The 24773-nt window shown below is 38.9% G+C and overlaps 1 protein-coding gene across 3 annotated transcripts; it reads right to left on the bottom strand.

Moving 5' to 3' along the window:
* Positions 1-4257: 4257 nt before the first annotated feature.
* POU4F2 (POU class 4 homeobox 2) lies at positions 4258-7864 on the bottom strand. 3 transcript variants are annotated; one of them, XM_039338901.1, is made up of 3 exons: positions 7345-7864; positions 7163-7209; positions 4258-6635 (listed from the first exon to the last, which is right to left on the bottom strand). In XM_039338901.1, exons 1-3 carry the CDS (start codon positions 7443-7445, stop codon positions 5674-5676), a joined length of 1110 nt encoding a protein of 369 aa, XP_039194835.1. In that variant the 5' UTR covers positions 7446-7864; the 3' UTR covers positions 4258-5673. The 3 variants fall into 3 exon arrangements, with proteins under 3 accessions (XP_039194835.1, XP_039194836.1, XP_039194834.1); XM_039338902.1 differs by having other exon boundaries at positions 7163-7215; positions 7357-7864; XM_039338900.1 differs by having other exon boundaries at positions 4258-6606; positions 7167-7864.
* Between the last annotated feature and the right edge of the window lie 16909 nt (positions 7865-24773).

Below are 24773 nucleotides of genomic sequence, written 5' to 3'. Positions count from 1 at the left end.
GAGGCAATCACCCACTATAGATTATAGGTCTCCTCTGTAAAAGATACTCCTTAGAAAAAGCTGGAATCAGGGGAAAGGGAAACCCCAACATAAGCTCTGAGCTGGAGGAAGATCAATGAAAAAGATGACTACCTCCTTAATTAGGTTCCTGCCATTATGAGGTGGATGCTTTATTGTAGCTGAAACAAAGCCCGGGCTTTTCCTAGTTGAGAAAACCTTTCCCTTTTATATTAAGAAAAGCATAAGTTTTCTACACATTTATTTCTGGCTCTCCAATTCCCCTTTTTAAATTTGTGTTTAACAATTTCCTTAACAACAAAGTAAAATATGGATCAAGTAAACCTTACGTCTGACAGTCTTTCTTTCTTTTATTCCTTTAGCTGGTTTAGCCTCCTAAGCAGCTTCCTATTACCACCACTTAATTTATTTCCATTCTTTCCAAGTTAAATAGAAAGGCCAGGCTCGCAAGGGAGCTGCCATGTGCCTACTGACTAAGGATGTCAAGCAAAGCCTTGCTGTGCAAAGTTAATTTCAATTCCCGAGGAGGGTTTCACATTCCAGCTTGCTGTGACCTGCAGTAATTAGCTGAGATAACGAATGATTACTTACTTATTCCTTGTAATTATCTGGATTTAATAATTCGCTGTGTAATTTATTAATTCTCCCATAATAGCCTTTAAGTGAATGGCTCATTTAAGTGGGCCAAGAGGAAGTGAAAAGATAAAAGACTTCACAGGACTTACGTGAGGCCTCTGGTCTTCTGTCATTCTTCAGGATTTTTTTTGTACCTTTCTGGAAAGTTTCCAAAATGCCTGATTGAGCCTTTTATCTCTGCATAGGTATGCAATTGTCATGCTTATTCTCCTTCAATGTGGGCTGTATTAATGAGTTCCAAACTGGCTTTGTTTCAGGAAGGTAATTTAAAGGTAATTTAAAAACAAAAATCATTTATGATTGGATAATCACTTCTTAGCAGTTGTATTTTAACTCTTAAATTTCTAGGTCCCAGATGTTCCCTATTGGACAGTAGAAGAGATAGGCAATCAAGGTAAAGGGTCAGGCATTCTTTATGGAGTAAAATCACAGAGTTGGCATTCTATTATCTTTCCACTTACACAGAAAAGTCACCTCACATATATAGGATTTGCCCTGTTAAAAAAAATTGCTGCCTAGACTGCCTTCTATTGAATTCCTGTCTTTGACCCTTGCTGCCTACCCAGTTAATGTATTTTGCCTTTTTATCCACAAGATAGAACAAAATAATACAATGGAATAACATTAACAACCATGTTGTACAATCTCAGTTCTTATATATTTTGTCTAGAGTTTTTATTTATGTACAACTCAATTTAACTAGATGTAGTTTCTACTGAAGCTCTGTTTACTTTGGTACCCCCACCCTGCCCAGGCCAGTACATGTATGTTTATAACAAAGATTATTTTAAAAGAGGCAAACTCTATTGTAGTTACATTTCTGTTCAAGAGTCCCTGAAAACAAGATGTCTAAACAGAGTCCCAACCTTAGCACTTGATCTTCCTGCCCAATTTTCAGTATAATCACTCCAGATCTTAATGATTCTAGACCAGAAAAGCTGTCGAGTTTTGAGGATTCATAAATATTTTTTAGTATCTTACTGAGGTATTTTGGTTGGATTGAAAGAGAAATATCATCCAGTAATAGCAAGCTTCAAGCTGTGCCCATTTTGCTGTTCAAAGTATCTTCAAAATAACATTTCAGTAACCAGAAGCAGATAAATTTTAAATGACAATGTTGAAAAGACTTGATTAACTTCTTCCTTTTGGTATCAATACTACTGTCTTACAGCACACTGAAATACTCTTTAACAAAGTAGTTTTTTTCAATTTACATTTAGTTTATCAGACATGGAATCTCTACTCTTAGGGAAATAGGATACTAGAATCAGGCAATTAATCCTTTTGAAGTGTTTAGAATGAAACATTTGTCTGTAAAAGTGATCTCAGTCCAGAAAACAAGTGATAGAGAAATATTTTATTCTTTGAATTCACAGGATACTTAATTGATGTAGTAGAGGAAGAATTACTGACCATCTAATCATGAAATGACCGTCATACTCTGAGATATCATCCCAGCAGTAAAATGTGGCATTAACATGTGGAGTGAGGGAAGGGGAAGTGCTCTCCTAAACTTGTGTAAGTAGATGAACAGAGCCTATGGATTTATGTCAGTGTAGTAGACGGAATTCTTTCAGATTCTTTTCCTCTGTCCTGATATTTTGTTTTCTTAAGCATAGCTATAATAGACTTGTATAGGAAAAAAAAACTATGATTAAATGTTGTTTTGTTTAGTTGGCTGAGTCCCTATAGAAAATAGCTGCCCGCTTCACCTTTTTTGCCCCCTCCCCTTTACCATCCCCATTTCCCCTACACTCCGCCTCTTTCCCCTCATTCCCTTTCCTTCGCCTTCGCTCGCTCCCTCGACGAACCGGAAGAGACAGCCTCTGGCAAACGGGTAAGAGTGAACTGCGAGTAAGAGAGCGCCGAGGAGCTGTCCTTGGTCCTGAAAGCTCTGCGCAGATGCTGCAGTAGCGTTCTAATCGCAGTCACCGAAAATAAAAGGTGGAAAGAGAGGGGAAGCAGGCTATTTCAATACATACATACGCATACGTGTATATACATTCCTGTGCCTTTACAAACACATACTCGCACACACAGCCTTTCAGCTACTGTTTTCTCATGGACTACAACTTCTATTTCTGGAATTAGGTGGCAATTCAAAGCAGACTACCATTGATTCTTTTAAAAAATTCCAACCGAAAAACAGCACACCATTGTCTCAATTCAGACTCGCTACATCAAAGACCTTAGTTCCTTGTGCAACAAGGTTACCAATTTATAGATCTTAGTTTGATCCTCTAGAAGACAGAATATGCCAGATGCAAATCTTGCTCTGGTTTCTAGATCTTTATAGCACAAAGAGCATGTTCTGCAGGGTGTTTATATAACTCTTTCAGGGCTACCTTTTGATCTCATGGTATAGCTTTAATTTAGCTCTTGATCCAGGCAATTTATGATCATTTATCGAACACAAGGGGAGATAAAAAGTGGGAATGTTTTCTTTTGGGAGTCTGGTAGAGGTGGAGTAAAAAAAAGAACAATCTGCTACCTTTTCTCTGCCTTTTCCCTTGAGTGTCTTCTCTCTCTTTATTGGAATAAGGATCCCCCTCCCTTAAATAGGAAGCTGAGGAAGTTTTTCCATAGAAATATCTTTTACAATTGATTTCAAATTCTGATTCCAATTTGATCTTTCTATTCCAATGTTGCCATTTTAAGTACCATTTGCTTGGGAACAAGTCTGTTTTTCCTCCTAGTCAATGTATTTAAATCCACATCAGCATATATTTCAAGCCAGTTCCTACAACAGAGTAGATTTGTTTAGATAGGGGAGAGATAATTTTTATTTTCTAGTTCTTAAAGCATTTTAATTGCTTCAGGAAATGTGGACAGGTAAGCAAGCAAGCTTTTTTCTTTCTGTCCATCCTTTCCTGTGGGTTTCTATCTATCTTTTAATCTGAGTATTTATATGCTTGATGCTGTGGTAATAGTGCTGAACTCTTGAGGCTCAACCATTTTTTACCACCATCTTTCAGAGCCCAGCTAGCAAGATTGGATATTGAAAAGCTCCCTTCCGACATCCTTAAGCTCCTTTGCTTGTCTCATATTCTGCAGTTTTGCAACCTGGTTATCTAAAACATCTAAACCAATTCTCGCTTTGAAAGTGTTCTTCACGAGCATCAACTCTATATTAAAGATTCACATAAAAGAGAAAAAAGTAATATTTGCATTGTCCAATAAATATAAATATCTAAGAATAATCTAGTTGTCTCTCAGTGTGAAATAAGAAAAAATTGAAATAGTTTGATCAGTACAATAGCTATATAAGAATTATTAGCAAAAATATCAGATCTATTTAAATCTGGAATAGCTGCACAGTTTGATTCTCTGATCCTAAACATACTGATTTAGCAATATTAACGAATATTATGAATCTGTTGCCATGTAAATGAATATCTATATTCATTCTGGAAGTGCTTCAGGTTCAGTAATACAATCTATACCTGAAAAAGGAACCTTAAAAACATAGGTTTGTCAATAAAATGTTAAAATATTTTTTAATGAAAGACAATTAGACAACATTTTGAGTAAATTAATACATTGCCATAATAATAATTTTCTATTAATAAAACAAATAAATTGTTATAATGTACAGAGGTAAAACTTCAAATAACTTTTAAACATAACAGCAATACAGTGAAATCTGTAAGAATATAATTGTATGTGCATTAGTCTCGAATGAATCATTTACAATACATAACGGTACCACAATCTAAGTACCCGTGGGTGGGGGAAGGGAGATCCAAAAGAATTATACCAAATAATGTGGATTTACAAACAGTGCACTGTCTCTCTCGTCCACTCACTGTCTCACTCTCCTTTACTCTTTCTAATGTAGTTTTGGTTTTTCTACCTATAAAACCTCCAAACATAATGCAAATCTATTGCAAACAAAGGGAATAAAAGAGTAACTAGGAGATCTGAACAACGAGAACTAGTGTCGGAATCTAGAATAGACAATACTTGAATGAAAGGAAATCCAAAACAACAAAGCCACCACAGTCACCTACTCAAGTGCTTCTTTTTAAAGTAGTGCATGTGGTGGAGGGTGTAGAGACTATGTGGGGGAATCCCCATTAAATATGTAACAGCAGTCAACAAATACCTCCTTGGACAAGTGAGTCAGACTACACAAACAACGCAAGACAGTCACTATAGAGTGAGAACGCCTCACAAATAAAAATACTCATATCTTAATTTTGGGAACATATACAAATAGCTCAAGAGGAAGTTTTGTATAAGAGGGGAAAAAAGCGCAAATTCATAAACTCTACTAACCAACATAAAATAATTAATTTACACTAACCATATTGTTTTATTTTACTTTTTTTAATCAAGCCTTTGATGAAAGAGGTGCAATTAATTAGGATGAGCACAAAATGAAGTTACTAGAGAGATAAATCAATAATTTACAGGAGTTTGGCAGTAGTCTAATAATAGCTCTTAAAAGTTCTTAAAAGCACAGCAGGATCAAATTTTCCCTCTGCATTTTTTCAGAGAAGGAAATGGGTAATAACCACAGTAAAAATATATCTATATATATTTATAATATGCTGTTTAATGACAGAGAAACTGCCATCTATTTTTTAAAAAATCAAAATACTTTTGAGATGCCTCTCTAATCTAGATTAAAGCTTCAGTCTCTCTAATCACTTACTTTTTTTAAAATCCTGAAAAATAGCTGTAAAGGATACTTTTACATCTCAGCAAAGGTGATGTCTTTAAGAATAAAAACAATTCTTACTTGATATGTCTTCGTCCTTTATAAAGAGTTCTTATCTGCCTTCACAAAAATCAGTCTCTCTTTGATGCCAATTTAAGTCTGAGCCTGCAAACCCAATACAATCTGCTGCCAACTTTTTAAACTTGATAATTTGTCCACTCACAGTCCAAACGCATCTCAGTCAAGGGCTCTTTTTCTGAAACTTGGTCTCTTTCTTTCCAGGAAAGAGAAATAGAAATATTTTTCAGTCTTTTTGATATTTATCTCCTCCCGCTAAGCAGAAAGGTTTCCAAAGACTAAATCCCAGCAGAGTATTTCATTCGCTTCTGTTTCTGCCTTTGGTTGCAGAACCAGACTCGGACCACATTCTTCTTGAGGTCCAATTTCTCCGCGATGGCTGCAATTTTTTCTGAGGAAGGTCTTGGCTGGATAGCGAAATAGGCTTCTAGGGACCTCTTTTCAGGAGCAGCAATTGAAGTACGTTTCCTCTTCTTCTCCGCTCCATTGAAGAGCTCTGGTTTTGTGAGCTTCTCCCGGTGTGATTTCTCTGCTTCTTCCAGCCAAGCTTGCAGGATGGGTTTGAGAGCAATCATATTGTTGTGGGACAAGGTGAGGGATTCAAACCTGCAGATGGTACTTTGACTTAGGGATCCCACCCCGGGGATCTTGAGGTTGGCCAGGGCTGAGCCCACATCAGCTTGAGTTACTCCTAGTTTGATCCTCCGCTGTTTGAACCGCTCTGCAAAGGCTTCCAAATCCCGTGGATCTGCATCCACATCGCTCATGCAGCCCATATGTGAGGATAGCCCATGGGCATGTGCCATGCTGAGAGCTGCTTGGTGCATTGGATTCATGCTGCCCATGTGAGGGGCATGGCCTGGTGTGGAAACCACTGAACCATCTGGCCCTGTCATGGCACCCAAGGCGAGTCCTGGTGTGATGTGTTCCAAGAGTTCTCCTTCCAGAGCTTGGTGAGGTTGGTGGTGGTGGTGATGGTGGTGGTGGTGGGTGCCAGATAGGGCAGAGGGGTGCGAGATGGGCACCGAGGATGAGGATGCAGCTGAAGTGCAGGGGATGGTGTTCATGGTGTGATAGGTGGCATCAGGTTTGAAGGGGCTGTGATGTGGTGGGTGGTGGTGGTGGCTCTTGCCTGGCGACACAATGTCTACCGCAGCCAGGGCTTCTGCGCGGGCTAGCAGACTCTCGTCTAGACCTCCGAAGATGTTGCTCTGAAATTGCAAATAAAAGGCACACATTACTGCTGCCAAGAGGGAATTCCACTCTCTTCTCCTTGGGTGCCATCCAAGCCAACCCTGTCCCTGTTGAAGTGAGATGGAAGGTGGTAGAAATAGGAAAAGAAGAAGAGAGGAATGAGAATTGGAAGGGGCGAAATAAAGTGGGAGGTATGAAAGGAAAGAATGGTAGATAACAGTGGGAACAAGGAAAGAAAGAAGAGTTCAATAATGAAAAATAGGTAATGAAAGAAAGCAAAGGTAGTGAAGAGTAGGAGAAAAGAGAAAGCAAGTAACAGTAGGATGAAGTAAGGGACAGAGGCAGGGAGAGAGAGAGAGAGAGGGAGAGAGAGAGAGAGAGAGAGAGAGAGAGAGAGAGAGACGCAAATAGCCTGGCTCGACTAACACGCTGGGTGTTATACAAATTCACGGGAACTCTACTGAAAGCCTCTGTAGGATTTGGGGAGGGCGGGAGGTGCCGTTCTAATCTTGCGGCCGAGAAACGATCGATCTTTCCTGAGGCTGTTCTTCTTTTCCCTACCCCAAGAGCGACCTACCGGCGGGGTGGGTAAGCAGGCGCGGCGCAGGGCCTCGGAGGTGCTGCTGCTGCTGCTGCTGCTGGCGCTATTGCTATTCGAAGCGTTATTCCGGCCGCCGCCGCCGCTGCCTGCGGTGCTGCTGCTGGGCGAGCTGACCGAAGCCGCTGCGGCGCCGGCCGCCGAGGAGCTGCAGGGCGAGGCGGTGTGCAGGGCCGAGTACTTGGGTTCGTGAAGGCTGCCGCCGCTGGCATGAGTCATGCTGAAGGGCTGCTTGCTGTTCAGGGACATCATCATCATTGTGGCCGCCGGCGGATCCGGGTCCGAGTCCGGAAAGCCGGCGAGAACAAAACGGCGAAGAGGCGGGAAAAGACGCTCACTGAGAAGTTAACTGCAGCCCCTGCCGCACAAACTGAAGGCGCCTGCCTAGCTATCTCCCTCAGGTTCAGCCGCCACCTCTCGTCTCACTCCGCCGTCTAACTGCTCCGACAGTTACCCCGCCGTACGCTCCTTGTCCCCTCCCTCGGCTCGCAACTCTGGGGAAAGTCTCTTTCCGTCCCTCTTTTTGCCGAAGGCCGAATCCTTTTCCGTCTTCCCTTGTCCTCCTGTCTCGTCTCCTCCACTGAGGGTCTCGAGACCTCCTGCCCCACTCTTTGCTACCCAGATACCCCTCCCTTCCTCTCCAGCGAAGCCTTCGGAGCCTAAGCGCAGCTGGAGCCCCCAAGTTCTGGTCTGCCAGTTACTCCTGCCTGCCCTACTCCAGGTCGAGGGGCGCCCTATTGTTCTTGGCTCAGCCGCCCTTCAGCAACTGGCTGAGGTACACCTTGGCCTGACAGGTGCCTATTCGCGAGAGAAACCCCGGAGTAACTGTGCAGTGTGACTCTTTCTCTCTCCCTCTGTTTCTCGCTGCTCGCCACCCATTGGATGACGGCAAAGCTGGGGCCGACTGGGGAGAGGCGCATGCGTCTTGTGAGAGGCGTGTGGGGCGGCGCGAGCCGCTGAGCGCGAAGCAGAGGCTTGGCGGTGGCGAAAAGCATCGGAGTGCGCGATGCTATTATGCCTGCCCCACGTGTATACACGTGGGGAGGTACGCGGGCGTGCGCTCAGGAAAAGACTGGCGTTTACATAATGCTGAAAAGAATGGCGAGACATACCAGAAAAGAGTTTCATTAGAAATATGTTGGCGGGAGGTGTGAAAACGTTGTGAGAAGACACTGTGAAAAAGTGTGTGAGAGATTGTGGTGCAAGCGGGTGGGGGGTGGAAAGGCTTGAGGAAAAAGCAAAACACTTATGCTGGAGCCGAAGTGAAATGTGAAGGAGAAAAAGCGCGGGTAAAGTTGCGCCTTGGCCCTCGTTTCGACCAAGAGAGGTGTCCGATGGAGCCTGGGAGGCGGAGGGCTGGGTCTGCAGAGGGCCCGCTATTTGGAACGTATCTCCGAGGCGTTCCTTGAGCTTTCCTGGGAGAAGGGCTGTGGTTAAAAGGCCAGAAAAATCTTTATGTTGCTTTGGCGTAGATGACTTTTGAATTGGCTCCCCCGCGCCCGTTTTTTGGTGAATGAACTTTGGAGACCCGTGTCTGTAAGGACAACCTTCCCCAGCCCTCAGCCCTGCGAAATGCCTCGGATTACAACTCCCATGGCCTCCAAGCTGGACAGGCTGAGCTTTCGGGTGGGTGGGAATTAAAGTCAAATACTTAGACGGCCCCAGTTATGGGGAAGGGCGATGCGGAGCAAGGGTGAGACGACTGGGAGAAACATGCATGGAGCGACATGCAGAAAAGGGGTGTGGAGAAATTGTGAAAGCCTTTCGCTTCGAATTACCGTCATTCATTAGCCATCGCACTGAAATTAGACAGGGGGCGCGGGAGAGAGACGCCCTAAGAGACCCCATTGCGCAGATGCAACGGGGAGGACTCATCACCGACACACACATACACACACACACACACACACAGAGACACACACACACACGGCGCCGTCCGGGTGAGCGGCTGGCACAAGCTGGGTAAGTTGCTGCCGGCGCCCGATTTTATTCTGCCGCGCGGGCTCCTGGGAGTTTCCTCTCGCTTCTGCTGCTGCTGCTGCCGCCGCTGTTCCCTTCTTCGGTGGGCGCGCGGCGGAGCGTGTGGCCGACGTTCCTGCTGCTCCTGTTCTTCACTCACTCCCACTCCCGTCACCTTTGTCTCGCTGTGGGTGCCTTAAAGGGCAGCTGCTGCGGGAGGAGCCGCTCGGTGGCGGTGGGTAGGAGGACTAACCGCTGCTGTAAAGCCCGCTGATGATTATGCTTGTCAACTGCCAGCAAGCCTTTCTTAACTGAGCTGTGCCTCCCAGCTTGGCCTTGTGCATTTCTGCAAGGAATCCCCAAGCTTTCACTGGTGCGCTTCAAGCTGCCGGCAACGCTGGGGGAACTGAATGCCTCACCTACAGTGTTCAGGTTTCTGGGCAACTCTTCTGCAGCTTGACACCTTAGTACTTCGCTATGTCTGCAGCCATGCTTATGTTCAGCATGTCTGATTTCAAAACTAAACAAGTCTTTAGGGCTACTAAGATTATGACAGTTGGGGTCCGTCTTTAAAATATCTATGGGGTTGGGTAGGTATGTCTGTTCAGATTGTAGAGACGCTATTGCTTTGGTGGCTGTTTAGAACCTTCTGAATCATAGATACTTTAAGAACTGGCTGCTGGGACAGTGCAGGATCACACACATGTGAGCTTTCCAAATAGATCCAGTTGGCTTCTGCGTGACACAGAATGCTGCTCTGTATAGCCCAATCCAGCAGAACTCTTCTTATGTTCCTGTGGTATTTTTAATTTCAGCACAGTAGGGTCTTTTTTTCTCTCTCTTCGTCCCCCTCCTCCTTTCTTTAATTTCAAACAAGGCAGCTTCAGTGAGTTTCTCACCCCAGACTGTAGGCTTTGTAATTTTCAAGGAAATAAATATATAAACGAAAATCCATTGTATCAGCTCTCACTGTCGCCAGCTCAGTGAAATGAAATAAATCAAAGTTAAAAGCTTGAGTATCATTTAATTATTGTGCGAACAGCGCTTGGAAAGGAGTGGAACAACATCTCTAAACAAATTATGGCCGGGCCAGGAAGGAATTATTAGATTGAAATTTCATTTAGGCTCCGGAGACACGGTACTTCAATATGTAATCTGTTATGCCTCATCTGATTTGTATGCTTAATTCAGCTTGACGAATTTATTAGTTTTCATAATAGTAAAAAAAAAAAAGAAGAAGCCAGACTATGGGATAATGCATTGTGTGTACTATAAATTGTATGGACCCGTTGAAAGGCTGAAGTCTATAGAAATCTTTTATTAATGATATCATAGAAAGAAAACAGATTCTTGCAAGCCTTTAAGGAGTTCATACCAGCCCTCCACAGGGCTGTCTTGGTAGGTTATTACCATATTGTGATGCTAATTAGGCTACTTTATCAGTGATATAATTTCAAACTTTAAATTATGTTCTAATTAACAAGAGTTGTCCAATTTGCTTAATCTCCAAAAGGCTTTTGGCTTGTCTAATTAGACTAACTACAGAGCATCTCAAAAGCCTAATAAAAATCCACAGATAATAGTTTTGTATTTTCATTGTATTATTTAAAATAAATTTAGAAGAAAGAGCTAAAAGCAAGGAGAAAATAGCTGGTAGGCTTATAGTGATCTGATAGGGTAGTTGTGTATTTGGTTACAGGTTTGAAATTTTAAAATAAATAAAAGCCATTTAGTACTTAAATTGAAGGAAACATTGAAAAATAAAAGCAAAACAATTACATTTTTCCAAATTTCCCCAAAAGATTTAAGATGAAATTTAAAATCCCTAATGTTCCAAATGATAATTAACAAGATGATTTTCATGCATGTTTCTCAAATGAACTTTAGAGTTTAAATACTGCTTTTAAAAATATTTGACCCTGTGTATTGAATTTAATTACTTGCAATAGTTGTTTTAATGCATGCTGTCACTTGGGAGAACTGAGAATGCATATCGTTAATATGAATTAATCTTGATTTTAATAGCAACTGACAAGTGATCTCCAAAATGCTAAACACTTGTCACCACTTCCTACAGTAAATAAAGGATTATAATATATTCATTATTGAAGAGTGTGTTTGTGATAGAAGTAGGCAAACCTTGATATTACATTTAGTTAAGTTTATTAAAACATCACCATCTCCATGATTGTTTTTTTCAAAGGTCTGGCCAGGATGGAAATAGTTTTATTCACTTGCTATTAATGTAGATTAAGGTAGCCTTTCCCAATAAGTAGTTCTGGAGATGATAAAGATTACAGACTTCATCATTCCCAGAAATCATGGCCAATGAATTTGAAATGATTAGAGTTGTAGTTCAAAGCATGTAGATAAATGTTTGGTTTTTAAATGTCTACTAAACAATATGATCTGTTCATTGAAACTTAGGAACCTTAACTATGATCTGATTGCAATCCTTGTCAGTAAATACATATGATCCTCTTCTCAGTTAGAGTTGCAAGCTTCCTTTTGGGATTGAGAAAGGAGTTTGAAAGAAATCCTCAGTGTCACCATTAAAGCCTAAAACAATTGCTGAATAGGACAGTCTAAACAAGTTTATTCAAACTTCTGTGATTTCCTATTTAGTCATTTTTAAAGATTAAAAAAAAAACACCACCCCTTCAAGGAAATAAAGCTGTGCCACCTGATGTAATATATTTTGGATACCAACCTTTGTGAGATTGTAGCCTCTGTGAATTTAGTGAGAAATCAGCTATAGTTCTAGTTCCATAGCACTCATCAGGCATTCCAGGGTAAACTTACAGGTAAGTCTTAGTTCTGCAGAACAACCAAATCTTTATTGATTTTCAATTTATTAGGGAGAGAGATGTTCTCATGCAGTATATTAAATCACCGAATGGCCTTTGATAGATGTGAAATGCAGCTATCCCTAAGCGGTACGAACCTTTTAGTACCAGAGCAAGGCTGCCTTTGCAAGCCTTTCAAATCCACTAGTCTTCGGCATATCCTCCCCACAAAAGGTTGTGACTAAATGAAATTAGAGCCACTCTCTCATTGCCTGACCTCCATGGACATCTGTGGATAAAGCTCTGTCACTCCTCATGTATTTTTGTTCTGATTTATGATTAAAATTTAAAGCAACACATTCATATTTTACTGAACATAATGTGCCAAATGAAATTTTAATCTACTATTTATAGCAATGAACACATATTAGTTAGCACCTCCATTTTATTTAGTGTATACATAAGTTAGATCCTGCCACTTCTATGTGCTTTCCCAGTGAAGGAGCCTGATCAAAGAATTTCCTCATTTTCTTTGCCCCATACTAAAAATTCTTCCAGGATAATGTAATTGTCAATTCCATCAGGAGACCAGATCAGGAAATCAACTCCCAAGCTATCTTTATTGAAATTAGGCAAAATAACAGAATCTTGCAAGTCTAGTTGTGTTGTATCTCACCCCTCCCAACTTCCTCTTCTTATGCCCCACTGAATCAAGGAGTTGCTTTGAGCTGCTTCGAAATATTAATCTTATTTCTCAGGGATTAACGATTTTCAGAACCTTTTGCCTAGATAGCGGTTCTTGCATATTTCCAACAGGGTTATCTTCTGTACTCTACACAATATATAATATAGATTCTATACTGTGGCTTCTAGCGCAGGCAGTGAAATCAGCCAAGCAGCATCGTGAAGCTTTGACTTGTGTGCTCGATCTACAGAAGAACTTTGAGATCAGGACCCTGGACAGGGACAGCTGCAGACGCTCTAACTTAGAGTGGAATGCAAACGCTCTCATCTTGAACACTTCAAACAGTCTTGCCTTTTAGGGGTTTTTTTAGTGCGCTCACATACACAAACACAGATGCGCAGTAAGGAGGAGGCGTGAGTGAAGGAAATGCTTTTGCCCAACCCGACGCTAGGGTTTTATTACCTTTTGATGTGAAACTCTCCCATTAAACTGTTGCTAGTTTCTCCGAAAAAGTCCTATTAGGCTTCTAGCAGGTGGGTTTACTTCAAGCCAAGCGTTATCTGGTGGAAAACTAATTATACAGCAGATGACTTAGGAAGAACAGAAGCCTGCCTTGCATGTCTCTTCTGTTCTTTCTACTCTGAAATAGAAAAAAGAACTGAAACAACCTGCTCAGTTTTTCTCCTGAGTACCAAGGAGAACTAGAATCTCTAGATTTGGGAAATGTGACTTCAGGTCAGAGCTGAGCACTTTGCTCAGCCCCACACCTCCAGTAGCTTGATAAAGACAGTAGAAGGAATAAAAGGGACTACCCCCCCTCCCAATACGTTTAGGAGTGCCTAACATATTCTCATCAAGATGTCAGTAACATGAGCAACAAATCAGCCATCTCCAATCCTTTTCCAGATGCTGAAGTTCCTTTATCCTTCCCCCATGATGCTTCTAGCCCAAAGAGCTGCTCCTACACTTGGCCTCCAGAGAGGGAGGAGAGTGTTGTTGAGCCTGCCTGGAGCTAGAGATTGGGAAGAAGTGAAAACAAGGGCAAGCTCAGCCTTTCTCTTGCAGTGTTACAATCAGATTTGTACATAAGAAACAGTTTGCTTCACTCTAGTTCCCTGAATGTGTCACATTGACACAAACACTATAAAGATGTTATGTCAGAATCAAACTACTTACTGCATTTTACCATGATATGTGAATTTGTTCTGGAAATCCATGAGGCAGGAAATCAGGAAGCCAAGAAGGTGGAAGTGAGTTGGTAAGATTTCCCAGAGATTGGAGAACACTGTACTGCCCAGGACTTTCTGAGAAGCCTCTGCAAACAGTTTCTGGATGTCTACCTTCATGGGTCCTATAGATGGAGCATTATAGAGCAACCCACTCTTTACTTGGATTTAGTTCCATTGTGTTCAGAGCCTACTTGCTAGGCAGGCATCCTGCAGATCTATATATATTTATTAGCAAGTAAGTGTCACTGATTGGGGGGGGGACTTATGAGGAAACAAAGCACCTTTCTGACAGAGATAAACTGATGCATTTTTACTTGGAAATTCTCTTAGAACCGAGACCATGAAATATGAATTATTTTGAGTCAGCCCAGCTCATGCAAAAAGCCATAATAAAACAGCCCATTTTTCTTGCACACACACAGGTACACCAGATTCTTGAAGGGACTTTTGGGAGGCCAGGGATACATGAATGCACTTAAATTCAGCCTTTCAAAGTTATGCAGTACAATTGTAATGTAACCAATTTTACAGCCCTGCCATATATACTTTTCAGTAAATGTCCATGCATTTCTGCCAGGCTGCCTTGGAATTAATTGTTTCACTGCTGAAACCTGATGTCCTTCCTTTCCAAGAACAGAGCAGTGAGAGTGGAGCTGTCTTTGGCAATTACCTGCTAGTTGTTCTCTGGCCAGTGAATGTACCTTTTTTCCGAAGTTAAGTCAAGTCACGAAATCAAACTTAAAGCACGGAACAATCAATGAAGCTTTTTGCAATCTGTGGCGCCTTGTGCTTCCTGGCACTAAAAAAAATGTAAGAAATCGAAACGTAATTACTTGAAAGAAATCCAGAAATCCCACTGCATAATTTATCCAGGAGTTCTTGGGAGAGCTTGTCTTGAATGTATGCATTTAAACTCACTGCCTTTTGGCTACCTATTTGCTCACTTCTCTCTTTCCCCTCACCCTTAGCTAAATGTATAATTGATCCAGCTCTTACATGTGTACACTGTTGGTTACTGGACCATTCTAAATTCTCTTTCTGTAAACTAAAGAGGGAAATTGGACTCTTCAAGAAATCTGATTAGTTGACAAAAATCATAATTCTTTGCCAGGGTCTTCAACAATGAATTCAATAGGTGTGTAATTGCCAGGTAAATGACAATTCTGTAGATCCTTCAGAATCCCACTTGGGGGGAAACATAGGGGAACTTACTTTAAAATAAAGATACCTGAGGTTTCCTGTGAAAATGTTAACCTCCTCTTTGATGAGACCTCTACATCTTCAACTTCACTGGGATTCCCCATATCAGTTCAGAAACTTGAAAAGGGTCATGTGCCCTTTTATTTTCTGCCTATTGGAAAATTTCAGTCTTGGAGGAAAGGGAGGGAGAGGAAAAAAAACCAATGTAAAGAGATCAGTTTAGAGAATGATTGCCATTGATCAGATAATGGACCAATTTGATGCATGACAGCCATCTAATGAAATGCAATATATTCTTCTTTGAAAGAAATGGAGTTCTAACTATCTTTCTTATTAAACTGAGAAAACATAGTCATCTGAATAATTTCTGTTCCTTTTCAGAATTCTTGATTTTTTTGGGGGGGGGTTAAGGATGATAACTTTAACAAGTCTTGCTGGACAGTAGCCAGCAAATACCTGCTAGATTCATGTTTCTTGGCAGTTGATTGAAATCAATCAGGATATTTGAGTAGAAAATGTTTCAAGGATGCTTAATCTGCTCAGTTCACCTTGGTGCTGCTTTGTAGAGATCTAGGAGCTGTTGCTCCAAGTCAGAAGCAAACTATATACTATTCAAAGTGTATTTGCACAGAATTTGAGTAATGCTATCAAAGGAGAAAAAAAATACATAAGGGGAACTCCCTAGAAACCATCTATATTTTGATTTAACTTACAATAGTGTAAGTACATTGTAAAAAAAAGGGTCTAACAAAACAATTAATAATTAAAAAATAATTACTGAGTGGCTGTCCTTAGTATTCATAACCATTCAGCACCTTAGACAAAGAAAATGGAACACAGTTAATGTGAAAAGGATGTGAGCAAACTCCTGATCAGGAATCAAGTGGAGTAATAGTAATTCCCTTGGTGTACAGGAATGGACAAAATAAATATATGAAAAACACAAGGAATTTTTTCATGTTGGATTTATTTCTGTTGGTTCCCAGATTACAACCATCCATACCAGCAGGTGCTCAGCAATATAGGGCATAGGGCATAAGTTCTTCCATTTCTGATAACTTTTCATTCAGAATGACTCATTAGCACACCCTTTCAAAACACATTACAAGAGAATGAAATATTTTTGTTTGTCAAATATGAAAGGAGATCACACTCAAGTTTATTCAGATCCACCGTTGGCTGAATTTAACTAGATTGTTAATATGTTAAATGTAAGATGTTGTGTAGTGTTTATGGCCAACCCTAAAAGGTTAGAAGACAAAGTCCACTGGAAGAATAGTTTTCTTGAAGCAGCAACCTTTTTAACGAGGATGTGAGGTATGTTTTGTAAGTAGTTTTTTCAGATGTAGTTAATTTCTCTACTAGTAATCGAGAATATTTTCCTAGTATTACATAGCAATCAATGAAATAATATCAAATCTATTCTGTTTGTTTGTTTTGACACAACAGTGACTGGAAACTCTAGAAGATGCTGTGCTGGTAATGGGGAAATAATAATAGAGTCTTTCCCAGCTACTGAGTACTTCAGTCAGTCACCACAAAAATACTGACATAAATTTGTTATCTCCAGTGTCAATCAGTAACTTGTCTCTATTATGTCTGTTCTAAATCACTAGTGAATAGTGCTGTCCTGATCTGTGCACATATAACTCATTATAAACAATGTGAATAGTTTTCTTTCTGGCTTTCTGCCCAAAAAATGGCTGGCTGGGGGTAGAGGGCATGCACGCATCTCATTGCAGTCCAAAACATATCTCTGATCACACTGAAGCTAATCTTCTTTCTATCATAATGATTGACAAAATGTTACAGAATTTGCATGCAGTATCTTGAAGCTGTGGTGATAAATTTAAAGACAAAAAAATACTGCTTTAAAACATTTTAAATCTTTAAAACTAGTACACTTAAGGATAACTGGCAGTTGTTTCACACATGGGCTGAAGATGAAATGCAAAACTTGAGGGATGAGGGGGGAGGAAGACAGGCTCAATACAACCATGCTGGATAAAACTGTGATTATGGATATTGGATTATAATTTTTCTCTATTTCCCCTCCCCATGACAACTAATTTCTGGATTGTTCTAGAAAAGAATGGCATAGTTTTTTTAAAAAGTGGCTTTTGGAAGCAAGTTATCAGATGGAATCTGTGATGGACAGGAACGTTGAAAATGAGAAAAACTTACACAGTCCTTTGGATCAAGACCTTTTTCTGAAATAAATGGAGTACGTTGTATATTGGTTTGGAAGATGGTTCAACCTGATTTGTTTTTCACTTCAGTTTCAACCGTTTGGAACAGGCATGTCCAGCCCATGGCCCACAGGCTGCAAGCAGCTCTGGACAACTAGTAATATGGTCCCACAAAATCATAAACTTTTAACATTATTATGTTATTTATACACATTAACTATATATATTACATATTTTATATGTGGACCAAGACAATTCTTCTTCAGGCAATGCAGCCCAGGTAAACCAAAAGGTTAGACAACCATGGTTTAGAAGAAGCCTATAGGCAATTTTTGCAATATATTTTTAAAGGGATAATAATGCAGAAAAAAATGAAAAAATAACCCTGTGAATCAACAATAATATAGAATATTAAAGTCTGATCATTACAGATTTTGGAACAAAATCTTTCTTTTTAAAGCATATTTTATTATATTAGTAAAGTTATTGTCATTTATCATATCACATCATAAATCACTGTAAACTCAATGAGCACCTAGATCTTTTCAACCCATAACACTTTTTCATTCAACATATAATGTTGATCAATATCTGTTACTTTGTACTGCTTTCACTAAAATGATTGAAAATTTAAATATACTGCACACTGAAAGGTTTATCAACTGGTAGGATAAAACTAGAAAATATGTCATCTAGAAAATGTTATGTTGCTATAAAAAAGAAAAAGAAAATAGAAGCAGTAAAGATAACCCAGTTGGCAGACAGAGTATTACTTACCAAAAAAGGCTGAAACAACAATACAGGCCAGCTGACTGATATATCTATTTGAAAATTATTTTCCAACTATCTATTGATTACATATCACTAAGGGGGATTAATGATTATTAAAGCAAAATCATTAAAAAAACAAATCCAAAGGAGAAGGAGCCGGGTTATCTAAAACAATAATAAATAAGACAAGATAAGATAACCTTTATTGTCATTTTTTTACTGTGGGAACACTGGCACACATTAAAAATAAAATTCTGTTGTCTGCTCTCAAAAGTGTACACATACAAAACACACATATAAATATGCTATGTACAACATATGTATAAACCTACTACCTTACATATAAATACATATAAATATTAATCACTGTCCATCTTGAATACATAGCGGAAAGAAAAAGCTTTAGAGTTTACAAGGTTAATACTGTATGGAACAAAACTGTGACTGAATCTGGATGTTCTGTTTCAGATTCCACAAAGCCTCCTCCCAGAAGGTAACAAGGAAAACATGTTGTGAAGAGGATGTGTAGTGTCCCAGACAATCCTATGGGCCTTGCTCAAGCAACGCTGATGTGCTATGTCTGGATAGAAGGGAGTGAACTGCCAATAATCTTTTCTCTCATCCACACCACTCTCTGCATCGTCTTCCTGTCTGAAGCAATAATGCTTCCAAACCAGAATGTAATGCAATAATACAACTTCAGTCTAAATCTATATTCTATTTGAAGTTTCCCAGAACCCTCCCCCCAAAAAGGTTAGGCCATTTGGAATTCCCATAGTCAACTGTAAGATAGCAATCAACTAGTCTTCTACCACAGTTAGATGAAAGGAAGGGCTGTCTCCATCAGAACTTGGTGTTCCAGCCACCTGGTATGGAAAGTTGTGCTCCCTGTGACATTCTGGCCTAAGAACTTTAAGAATCTCTAAGATTATTGCCACTGCTTTGAAAGGTGCTGTTAAGAAAGCAATTCTTGCCCTCCCCAACATTCCTATTAGGACATGCTTAAAACTGTGAAATAATTTGTCATTTGCCTCCATGATACTAGAAATAAAAAATAATGAAACAGATAGTAAAGGCATTCATTTAGCATAGCTTTATAGTTAAGGGGAAATAGAGGTTTGTGAAAAAGCCTGTCACATATCATTTATATTTCTTGGTAGAGCATTACATTTGTAACTCCATGTAGTTTCTTGGAAAAAAATATCTACTTAGCTTAGTAAGGCTTATTTTTAAATAGACATGTGTAATATTGTATTTGTTTCTTTATTATCAGGTTAAGAATAACCATTAAAAATTTGAAAATACAAAAATCATTTTTAAAACAATTTAAAACAAAATATTATCATTACAAAATATCAATACATTTCTCCAATATTAAGATTTGTGTTAGAGATATAAGGTGGCCTCCAAATCCAATAAAATAATACATGTGTTTGTAACTATACTCACCATGAACACATTATGTCAATATTTTAATTAGATTAGGAATCTCTAATTTTCAACATTGTAGTAATTGTTAGCATTTCTCTCTTAACTGATTGGTAAGTAAACAGAGCATGTTTAAATTTTAGGATTCAAAATTCTATAAAGTGAATATTAAATGTAGCTTGTTTTAATTGAAGTTTCTCCAAAGCATCCAGTTTCTTGACATTCCAGCCCAATTAAGCTCACTTTATATTCCTGTTATGCAATTAATTCTCTCTATTCCACATTTTTCTTTATTTCTAATCAATCCAAGGCCTATATGTGCATAAACTGCATACACTGCCTTGCACCCAGACTTCTTTTGTATATTTAGCTGTGAAAATCTTTGAAAGAGTACTTATCTTCAGTAAAGGCTCAGATGAAACTTCTGCCCAAAACTGATTTGTGAACATCCTTATTTCTTCACTTTATTCTATTTCCCAGCTCCAACTCTGCCCCCTTCAGCTCCTGTAAAAGCAAGAAGGGTTTTGGCACATGCCAAACACCCCTGCCAACACTGGTAGGGCAAACTACTGTATAAAACAAGCAACAAACCCCACACTCACTAGCACTGATGATGTTACTTAGTTGGATAATAAAATATCTGCAAGCAAGCAACAACAGAAACCACCAATCTCAACGGTTCAACCCTGAGCTACATATATTCTGTTGATACCTGTATACATAGATACCAGTGAAACAAACGAATCAAATTGACTATATTATTGGTAGAAAGAGGTGGAAGAACTCAGTTATAAGGACAAAGACAAATCATGGACTGATTGTGAAACATCATGAAATGATCACATCTGAAATATAGGTAGTCCTCGACTTCCAACAGCTCATTTAGTGACAGTTTGAAGTTACAACAGTGCTGAAAAAGTGACTTATAAGCATTCTTCACGCATATGACCACTGAAGCATCACCAAAGGCATGTGATCAAAATTCAGATGCTTGGCAACTGACTCATATTTATGACAATTGCAGTGTCCTGGGATCATGTGATCATCTTTTGCAACCTTCTGACAAGCAAAGTCAATGGAGAAACCAGATTGATTTAATAACCATGTTACTAATTTAACAACTGCAGTGATTCATTTAAGAACTATGGCTAGAAAGGTTGTAAAATGGAGCAAAACTCACTTAATAACTGTTTCACTTAGCAACAAAAATTTTGGGCTCGATTGTGGTCATAAGTCTAGGACTAACTGTAACATGGAAGAACAAAGTTTGCAGAATATATCCTAAACATACACTCACCAATCAAGGAGAGTATCAAGAATAATTGAACCTCATTAATAGGGAATCATAGAAACTACAGAATGCAATGTAAAAAGTTGTTAAGGATGAATCTGAAAAGACCAAGAAACAGAAGAAACCAAACTGGACATCAGTACAGATGGTGGAAAATGCCAAAAAGAGAAGAGAAGCCAAAGCTAAAAATATACAGGAAGGGTCTATGACAACTCGTTGCTGCCACCTCACTGCTGCCACATTACTCCCACCACCTCACCCCAGCCACCTCACCATGGTATACCACATCTCAGCCAACTTGTTGTGGGGACAATTCACCTTCTGCTCTGGTTTCCAAAACCGGCCAGCTTAAGGGAGGTGAAAGTTCCTCCTAGCCCCCACTCCTTCTCTGAAGGCTTCGTACCCTTGCTTTCCAGCGCCCACCCCCCAAACACACATGAAAGGAGGGCTAAGTTGTGAAAGAGACTGGTTCCAGGTCAGCAAAAGGGTAATGCAAGGCAGAATATTATTTGTTTGTTTGTTTGTTTAACATATGCTGGATACATTTTGAAGGAGACTGGATTGGAAGAAGATGAATATGGTTTTAAAACTGGAGAAAGAAACATCAATCAACAGCACTATTCTGACAGCTGAAAATGATCTGTAGGCTCTAATAATGAAAATCAAGCAGCACATTGAAGCAATGGTACTAGGAAATACAAAGAAAACCAAACAAATGATAAAATACACAATGAAGCATGATGGATAGCTTCTGCCTTTTAAATAAACTCTCAATAGTAAGAAACCAGCAGTGGAGAAATATGCAGCAGATCTAGCACTTTAGTGTAGCAATGAAGGCCTTAGAAAATATATTCAAAGGCTGGGAAGTGTTTAAACCTACAAAGTTGGACTCTGAATAAGCAGGATAGATAAATTTTGACACATACACACAAAAGTACAGAAATCAGAATGACAAATTAAATTAAATTAAATTAGATACTGAAGATTGATCCTGCCCTTTAAGCAACTCCCATATGAGTCTCTTCTTTAAAAAGACAAATATAGTCATGTAACAATGTGCCTATTTGCATACACAAATTGATATTTCTTCCATGGAGCCATAACAATTCTCTCCCCAATTTTAGGATTAAGGAGCAGGCCTTTCTTTAGAGATGATGGAGCATTTATTTAGGGCATTTTCTTTTTTAAAAAACTGAGCACTTTGCTTATGAGTCTTGACAAAATTGTCATAATGCAACTAGTATTGCTTAAATTTAATTATTTATTCCAACTAGAAATGTTGCTGTTAGATTATAAGAACAAATCACACAATATATAAATACAGCCTCTGTTGTATTCGGCTGAATGAAAAATGACTGAGTTTTCATGAATATTAACCTAATTAGAAAAATAAGAACATAATTTTATATATTATGGAAACTAGTCATATCAGAAAGATCTAAAGTTAATTATACAGCATAAGGTAATTACATCCTTTTGACAAGCAAGTACTTCAGACATCCGTTGTTATTAGCAGGTATCTTGCTTCAATGAGCCAAGCAAAGCAATTTTGCTTACGATAAAGACTTTTCCAAACTATGCTGTAAGATTAGTGTACGTTATTAGATTGCAAAGATAGAGTATAAGGGGCACCAAACATGTAACCAAAGGAAAAAAACTGTGGAATATGTCAATCCCAAAGATATTTTTATGCATAAGGAACCAGGTTCTTAATCATGTAAGGACTTGCATTCTAAAATTTGGAAAGGTGTGAACTTGTGTATGAACACAAGGTAAGTTAATCCATTTCCTAGATTCTGACTCTTGAATGGACAAAAAACACACACCTTTTTCCCTGATTTGAATCACAGAATTGATTTACAATTACATCCCTAAACATGACTGTTATGTACAATTGCAATGGTCTTTTAACAAGATCTACTTTCTCAAGCCATTTAAATATTCCTTTAAGAAAGTTGATATATTATGTCCAAATCATAGTAAATGATATCCTGGAGCAGATCTCCTAAACTTTTTTTGTTCTGCTGACAAAGATTTCCACAAAATTCAGTACTTTCATCAAAACGACAAAACAGTGTCCCACCATCAAGACACAAGCTTCCTTTCATGTGTGTGTGAGAAAGTTCATAATACATGTAAGAGGGGCGGTGCAGTTTTCAGTGTAATCCTGTTTTCATCATAATGCCTCCCTTGAATCTTCTGTAGATGTGTCTATTTATTGAGTGTATTTAGAGAAATCTGATATCTGAGAAAGTGTATTGCACCTCAAAATATCCATTGCATGGCTGGCCCATTCACAGTTTTGTCATGAGAGACCCAACTGATTACAAAGTATTAATTTACCAGCCATTACACAATCTCTTTTCTTATCAGGAAATCCCCACTTGACGCTGCTCAGATGGGCACACTTTTAGATAAAGACCTGAAGTTTCCCGGCTGACCTACCATGTTTATTTCTTAGAAAGTGTTTATTTCATGGTCAAGGTGATGCAAACGAAGTGAGGCTGGAAGCTAATATTTCATTTTGTGTCATACCAATTTCTACTCTTCCTTCTTCTTGAATGTGTATGCATATGTAAGAAATCACATAGGAGAGGGAGCAATGTCAGCAATCCAGTAAGATGTCTATGGGAACATTGGTGCCCCTGACTGCCGTGTTCACATGTCTTTTTGAGTCTCAAGGTTTGTGTCCCATCTAAACTGACTTATATAAACAGGTTTTCAGAATCTGGAGACCACAGAGCACTTGATTAACTTATTTATTGACCCAGGTTTGCTTAGTCTTCCTTCAGGGACATTTCTGATTTCTTATCATTAATATTTATAGAAGAACTCATCAGCACAGTAATTGGGCAATTTTACTCAGCTACCAAAATGCTGCTTCTTGATCAGAAAGCTTGCAGGATTTCTACTGAGCAGCAATTTATAGTTAGCTTAATTAGCTGCTGGCCTTCCATATAATCAACACCATCAATCCTACAAAGTAAAGATATACAATCAATTGCTCCTCTAGGTGTTTCTTTGCTCTTTTTTAAAAAATAAGTTTACTTTCTGGCATGGGAGCTTCCTTTCAAGAAAAGCAAGAATAAAGCCTGCTTGGATATATAAAAATGGTTTCACAATAGTTAGATGAATAGTTAAAATATTATCTAGAATTTGAGGTATTAAAGTGAGCCAATGGGTTCATCCTTTAAATCACTCCAAATTTTTCCACAAATGTCTTTGGAATAGATGAGGAAACTTATTAAATATATAGGAATAATCTTTAATTGTATTTTATTTATACTCTATTTTAAAGTTTAAATTTAATTTAATTTTTTTAATGAAGTTATCGGTTCTTCCAGAGCTGCCTTTGTGAAAGCCTCACACTGCTAATCTACATCTTGGTCATGTTAACTGCTGCTTTGGTTCTTGACAATGGCTACATTTTCACGTTACTTTTAATTTTCCCCCTGAAATTTATATCTTGGATCATTTCCATCAAGGTCTTCCTAATTTTATGCCAGGACACCTTAGCAACTTGTAAAAACAGTTTTTTTTTCCAGATAGACTTTTTCACATTCATGTGTAAGAAACCAAATTTAAAAAGTTGAGGAAAATGCCATAAAAAGAATTGGAAATTCTAAGACTTTTCTCATTAATAAAAGGACCATGTTTATAAAAATGATATATTATTGTAAACTATGAAGGTGGCACTTTTGAATTCTTATACTGATTGCAAAAATATAGTAAAAATTAACAAAATCCAGAGCTCTGCTTTTTCTGAAACTGAACATTTATTAATTGCAGTAACAGCTTAATACTGCCATCAGCACAATCAGTTAAATTAATCCCATGAAATAAAACTTGAAATGAAGATGATATCTGAAATCATTTTTATTCATGATTAGAGACTATGCAGATTCATCTGACAAGCCTTAAAAACCTTGTGGGTGATGTTGAAAACTTCAATGTACATGTGCTGATTCAATTTGAGGAGGGAAAATTGACTTGATAGAACAGCAAACCCCCAAGCAATACGAAGGCAACTAGAGTGTTCTCATTCCCT

The sequence above is a fragment of the Crotalus tigris genome, unplaced genomic scaffold (assembly GCF_016545835.1).
Source record: "Crotalus tigris isolate CLP2741 ecotype Arizona unplaced genomic scaffold, ASM1654583v1 scf7180000017725.2566008, whole genome shotgun sequence".
Taxonomy (NCBI): domain Eukaryota; kingdom Metazoa; phylum Chordata; class Lepidosauria; order Squamata; family Viperidae; genus Crotalus; species Crotalus tigris.
Note: the sequence above shows the minus strand (reverse complement) of the source record. Positions and strands in the feature narration are given on the sequence as shown.

Excerpts from the sequence above, each read along its gene's own strand:
- POU4F2 (XM_039338900.1), bottom strand. The coding sequence starts at position 7,445 with ATGATGATGATGTCCCTGAACAGCAAGCAGCCCTTCAGCATGACTCAT. Across the intron at positions 6,607-7,166 it reads CCTGCTTACCCACCCCGCCG|AGCAACATCTTCGGAGGTCT; the intron begins GTAGGTCGCTCT and ends TTGCAATTTCAG.